General features: G+C 47.8%; 1 protein-coding gene across 1 annotated transcript; it reads left to right on the top strand.

Annotated features, from left to right (window-relative positions):
• Positions 1 to 106: 106 nt before the first annotated feature.
• On the top strand, positions 107 to 6,672 carry lzts1 (leucine zipper, putative tumor suppressor 1). Its single transcript, XM_060054335.1, has 6 exons — positions 107 to 1,223; positions 1,606 to 1,988; positions 2,749 to 2,922; positions 3,230 to 3,361; positions 3,498 to 3,692; positions 4,002 to 6,672. Exons 1-6 carry the CDS (start codon positions 836 to 838, stop codon positions 4,602 to 4,604), a joined length of 1,875 nt encoding a protein of 624 aa, XP_059910318.1. The 5' UTR covers positions 107 to 835; the 3' UTR covers positions 4,605 to 6,672.

Here is a 6,672-nt window from a genome sequence, read left to right as displayed (position 1 = left end):
GCAGTTCATATTGTTAATACAACAGTGGGGGCAATTCATCTTCCGCCCGACAACACATATGGGAGGGATGTGGGGTGCAGGGAAGGGGGGGGGGGGGAGGCAAATGGAGGGGAAGGGATGTATAGGATGTGACATAGCTCAACAGCCTGGATTGAGACATGAGTATAAATTCATAATTTAAATGATTTGTCTTCCATGACAGCATGGTGAGTTTTACTGGTGCATCTTGGGCCGTTTCTCAACGTCGTCCACCCTTAGTCCATCAGCAGATTTGTCCAATGTTCACGTTGTTTCAAGCACGTTCAAGAGTCGATGAATATCCTTTCATGAATGGCTCTAGTTTCAGTCAGGTTTAAACGCTGCTCATCCTATCATGTACTCTGCCTGTGCAAGACTATCAATATTTGATATAATATTGCCATTTAAAGGACGCTTTTACCAAAAGGGTTTCACAATACTATAAATGCTTAAATTCATATCATGTCTTGTTGCCCTAATGGGATATGAGGATGTTGAATGTACGATATTCTTCAAACTGTCAGGGCGAAACAGACCCTCAAATTCCCCATTTTCCCTGCTTCAGGGAAATGCCAGTCAAGACAGAATATAGCAGATCTACAAGAGGCGTTATATTCACTGTTGACAAACAACACATATTTTGGATGCGTGTAGCCGAAACTGACAGAAGAGAACTGGGCCTGTTCAAGAGAGATGGATTTCCAAGCTATTATGAGCCTTTATGTCAGAGTTCAGGGCCATTCTGAATGTTTGGCTCCAGATACAGCGATTTGGTCGCAACTCAAATGCCATATAAACAAATAATACTATCAAATCCATGGTGGGCCATTTTCCACACTGTGCTGGCGGCCAATCAGCACGCAGGATGCATCTAAATAACCCTACAATCACAATGTCACCCTCCGACTTGCATACAAAAACAACAATTACGACAAGCAAAACCCTCCATACAATACTCTCACAGCCCACAACCCAGGGTCAAAAACAGCCTCCAAAACACAATAATAACAGACAACACAACCTGTCCATCATTTCGTTCTTCCAGGCACCCGCTGCCAAGTTATATATTCATCCCACTGCCTCGGAGTCGGTGGTTCCTAGGAGCTTGTCTGCAACCCAGGGCCAGAACAACCCGGACACTCTCTGCCCCCGGGAGACCACCAAGAGCCCTGACATCCACAGACACAAACAAGATACCTTCTCAGGTACTGCCAATATAAGGCTCTCTCGCCTCGCTAATGTTTGCCCACCATTGCTCGCTCACCACGGCCAGCTGGTACAGACATACACATACACACACACACACACACACACACACACACACACACACACACACACACACACACACACACACACACACACACACACACACACACACACACACAAACACACGCACACAAGGACACACAAATGCAGCGATACACACACACACACGGACAGACACTTGCACACACACACACACACACACACACACACACACACACACACACACACATGCACGCACACACCACACACACAAACACATAAACACACACATAAATAAAATCGGACATTTAGATTTTAATCAATTCTGTCTATTTATTGCAGGAACCCTTTCCGACTCGGGGCGTAACTCCATGTCCAGCCTTCCCACCCACAGCACCAGCGGGAGCGTCAGCACGGCCGCGGGCCCCGCCGTGTTCCTCACTGTTCACGGCTCGCTGTCGGGGCACGCCCTCAATCAGGGGGCCCCGCCCAACGTCCCCCCGTGGTGCGGCGTGAACGGCGCTAACCTGGGCCCCCGATACAACGACGGAGGGCTACCGGCTGTGGCCAATGGCGACTCCGGAGCGCGGCCCCCCACGGAGGACCCGGGCCTCCTGACGGAGACGGGGGCCGGCAGCCGCTCGCCCATCAACACGGACGAGCTGCTGACCGAGCGCCTGGAGCAGAGGCTGCTGGAGAGGGAGTCGGAGCTGCAGGACCTGCAGGTAGAGGCCGCGCCGCGTCTGAGCCCAGCACCGGCACCCTGCCTCAATATCACCCCCTAATGCACGGCACCCTGCCTCAATATCACCCCCTAATGCACGGCACCCTGCCTCAATATCACCCCCTAATGCACGGCACCCTGCCTCAATATCACCCCCTAATGCACGGCACCCTGCCTCAATATCACCCCCTAATGCACGGCACCCTGCCTCAATAGCACCCCCTATAGCACAGCACCCTGCCTCAATATCACCCCCTAATGCACAGCACCCTGCCTCAATATCACCCCCTATAGCACAGCACCCTGCCTCAATAGCACCCCCTAATGCACAGCACCCTGCCTCAAAATCACCCCCTATAGCACAGCACCCTGCCTCAATATCACCCCCTAATGCACAGCACCCTGCCTCAATATCACCCCCTATAGCACAGCACCCTGCCTCAATATCACCCCCTAATGCACAGCACCCTGCCTCAAAATCACCCCCTATAGCACAGCACCCTGCCTCAAAATCACCCCCTATAGAACAGCACCCAGCCTCAATAGCACCCCCTATAGCGCAAGCGTACGGATTTGTTAATGTATAATATCCACATGAACAGCAAGGTGTAGCATTTGATACCACTATCATGAATGTGGTCATCACTGCTACAGAGTTATATATATATACATGCCATTAAAGCGCAAATACAAATAAAAATGGTGGGAGGGGGTCGTTTTTAATATATGTCGAAAAAAACAAATACTGTTTCACCGTGCAGGTGAGCTTTGAGGAGAAGGAGGAGAACACGTGCCAGCTGTTTGAGGAGCGGCAGCGGTACTGCGCGGACGAGATGGAGGGGCTGAAGCAGCGCTGCTCCACCAAGCTGCGGCAGGTGTCCCAGAGAGTCACCAGGAACCACCAGGCCCTGCAGCAGCAGGTCGCCACGCTGCAGGTCAGCCCCCGCATCACCATCACCCGCCATTCTCCCCCCCCCCCCCCAGGGCCGAGACCAATCGATGACCGCATGCACCTCAGTGTGTATTCACGAGTATGTAAATTAACAGAGTGAGGAGAAATAGGACAGCTGAGTGAGCTAAGAGAGAATCGGTTAGAGAGGAGGTGAGGGATGTGTTTAGAGAAGTACAATCTTCCGGGAAAACGTTGTCTATCGTCTGACGAGGTTTTAACATATCTGCCTGTATCTGTTAGAATCGGTGTATTGAGACGATCTAACGGATGTTTTGATCTGATCACAACAGGCCGAGAAGGAGAGGCTTCAGGAGGACATCGCTAAGCTGACCCAGGAGAAGGAGCTGGCTGAGGTGAGGCTGAGGTCCTACGAGACCACCAACACACCGCTGGCGCCCGCGCTGGAGGAAATCCAATGGGAGGTGAGTACGTGTGTGTGTGTGTGTGTGCATGAGCGTGCATGCGCGTGTGTGTGTGTGATGATACCAATTGTCCATGCAGATTCCTTTGGTTTGGTTTTTCACTCTTTTCTTCTCAAACCTCCTTTCTATGATACAGATTTGCCAGAAGTCCGGGGAGATCTCGTTGTTGAAGCAGCAGCTGCGCGACAGACAGACGGACGTCAACCACAAGCTGAACGAGATCGTGAGCCTCAAGTCCGCACTGAAGGAGAGCAAGAGCCGAATAGAGGCGCTGGAGAGACACAGCAGCGAAGACAAGGACCGGATCCATTCTCGCACCGTTGAGGTGGAGGTGAGCTTGTTTCAATGCTTCCTCTTGTTGGAAAGTTGTGTTCATGTTCTGGCTTTGATGACGCAAACACCGACAACAAACCTTTGTATGAAGTGCACCATGTGGTGAAGTCCAGGAGGTAGCAATCAGCCCGTGCTTGTTGACATAGTTTTAAGCATAGCAATTGAACACGCAAAAAGCTTTTGGCTGAGTGTCTGCCACACAGTAAAGCTTTAATGCATCGTATTGATTGGGCAAAGAAATAGTCTGACGTCCATCGCAGAGCAGCACGGTATGAATATTTATCGTTCTCGAATTCTTTTGTTTCAGGTGTGCCAAAATGAACTCCAGCGCAAGAAGAACGAGGCAGACTTACTGCGGGAGAAGGTGGGCCGGCTGGAGACAGACATCCAGGGCATGAAGCAGGATCTGGCCTCAGCCAAAGAGCAAAGGCAGAAACACTGTTTGAAACTCGAAGCTCAGGCCCAGAATCTAGACAATGAAACAGGGTCACAGAGCCCGGAGCAAGCCGCAGAGGGGACTAGAGGAGGAGGAGGAGGAGGAGGAGGAGGAGGAGGAGGAGGAGGAGGAGGAGGAGGAGGAGGTAGAGGAGGAGGAGGCACCACCGACGCCCTCCAGAGAGAGGTGGAGAGACTGCAGAAACAGCTCAGAGAGGAGGTGGAGTCTCGGGAGAGTCTGGCCAGCAGCTTCGAGAAGGAGCGGCGTACGTGGAACAAGGAAAAGGACAGGGTGATCCGCTACCAGAAGCAGCTGCAGAACAACTACCTGCAGATGCACAAGAAGAACCTGGACCTGGAGCGTATCCTGAAGGAGCTGAGCGCAGAGCTGGAGAGCAGGACCGAGCTGGACATAGACGCCCCTTACTGCTCGGGGCTGCAGACGTACGACGATGTGATCGCCACAGAGATCTGAGGAGCGTGCGTGTGTGGGAGTGACGCCAGGGCGGGAGCGGGGGGTAGGAGAGACACATGGGGGGGGGGGGGGGGGTTAATCCACTGGCACCTAGATGTTGTCACACTGATGCAGTATGGTAACAGATGTTACACACCGAGTCTAGATACAACGACACAAACGACTGATCTACTGAAGTTCACCTGTCAACACGTTTGTTTGACAGTAAAAACACAATGCCTCTGTTGTTTATTTAGCACTAAGTCCTCAGGTCCATAAAATAAAGTACTATTCAAATTCAGGTTAATGCAACAAAAAAAAAAATATTAAACATTCCTTTTGTTTAGAGATCAATAGAAAAACATGGCTGCCAGTTCCCCTTGTAATCGTTTTTTTCATAAGGGTAACTCTTCGTTTATCATTTTGTCATGAGAAACAACATTTATTAGCTGCCACAGCTGATGATTTATCCATGGTGTGATTAATGTCTCACAGTGACACATGATGAGCACAATAATCAACTAGCTTCACTCTGGGGCCAGCATGACAAATGAACAGGATGAAACAGGCCTATGAGGTCGCTTGGTCAAGTCTGTAATTAACTAACAGATATTTGGTAGAGCTACACTGGTTGTGATATTATAGTAACAATGATAGATGTTTACATGAGTCTATCTTAATATATTTATTTTTTAGATGATACTGAAATAGAACAGATAGACATAGAACAAGACCATCAGGTTTTCATTTGAAATGTTGAAAACAATCGATCACAAAGTGGCTTTCTGTCAGTTCAGGAATAAAATAGAAAAATTTATTAGCTATTACATACATCATTCTTTCACTTTTTGATAGATTTTGTCAACATGATATAAGTGTTTTTAGCAAAGGATATTAAAAGCTCGCACTTTGATGGATGGATCAGTACACGTATGGATTTTCACCTAACATTAAACGGCTGAGTGTATCACTAGAGAAACAGTCCACACACTGGATGTGTGTTCATGTATTACTAAATAATTCCTGAATGAAAATAAATACCATGACTGCACTGTGTTTGAGAGTGATCAGAATTGAGGTAATACTGTAAAAACAAAAAGGGAATGTCGCAAATTTCACTTCAGATATTATCACTTCTGATGTTATTGTGTTTCCAAGATTCAATATAAATTCATTATGCCACTGAACATTTTCTTATACTGAAAATATGAGATCACCTTTCTGTCAGCAGGCACTGTGTGTTGTCCACACTGAGAAGAGGACATGTTTGTGAGTTGTTGACTTGACCTTTGACTTGTCTTTGTTGCTATAGGCAAAGATGATGCAGTGATCTGTGGTGCTCATCACTGCAGCACAAAATGTGTTGAGAGAGAGAGAGAGAGAGAGAGAGAGAGAGAGAGAGAGAGAGAGAGAGAGAGAGAGAGAGAGAGAGAGAGAGAGAGAGAGAGAGAGAGAGAGAGAGAGAGAGAGAGAGAGAGAGAGACAGAGATAGAGACAGAGAAAGACAGAGAGAGACAGAGAGAGAGTGAGAGAGAGTGGGAGTGACAGACAGACAGACAGACAGAGAGAGAGAGAGAGAGAGAGAGAGAGAGAGAGAGAGAGAGAGAGAGAGAGAGAGAGAGAGAGAGAGAGAATTGGGAACATCATTGCGTAAGCACTTGAGCTGAAAAGCAATATTATTTCTTGGCCCTGGTACCGCTGAATAACTAAAAGTTAGAAGTAAACAAGCAGATTAAAAGACTCCAAAACATTGGTTTTAAGTACAACTCGAAGGTAAAGATAAAAACGGCTTCCTTTGGCATTTGCACAAGTCAATCTCCTGTTGGGTTTATATGATGATAAAAGTATTCTCCAAACGCACTTCCACAGTGAAACAAGGCTGGATGTTATAGTGGGCTAGATAAAACAAACCGTGATTCACACAGGAAGATGAATGACTTACTGTCAACTTTAACAGAGAATAGTGTTTCGAAATGGATTGTTTAATATGGTTTATTTTGTGATATATTTCTTGATAGTGTTCATGACACCACTGTGCGAGTAACCACTATTTATAACGTCTCAAATAAACCTCAATGTTTTTAATGCA

Source organism: Gadus macrocephalus, chromosome 6 (genome assembly GCF_031168955.1).
Source record: "Gadus macrocephalus chromosome 6, ASM3116895v1".
NCBI classification, from domain to species: domain Eukaryota; kingdom Metazoa; phylum Chordata; class Actinopteri; order Gadiformes; family Gadidae; genus Gadus; species Gadus macrocephalus.
Note: the sequence above shows the minus strand (reverse complement) of the source record. Positions and strands in the feature narration are given on the sequence as shown.

Excerpts from the sequence above, each read along its gene's own strand:
- lzts1 (XM_060054335.1), top strand. The coding sequence starts at position 836 with ATGGTGGGCCATTTTCCACACTGTGCTGGCGGCCAATCAGCACGCAGG. Across the intron at positions 3,362-3,497 it reads TGGAGGAAATCCAATGGGAG|ATTTGCCAGAAGTCCGGGGA; the intron begins GTGAGTACGTGT and ends TCTATGATACAG. Across the intron at positions 3,693-4,001 it reads CTCGCACCGTTGAGGTGGAG|GTGTGCCAAAATGAACTCCA; the intron begins GTGAGCTTGTTT and ends CTTTTGTTTCAG.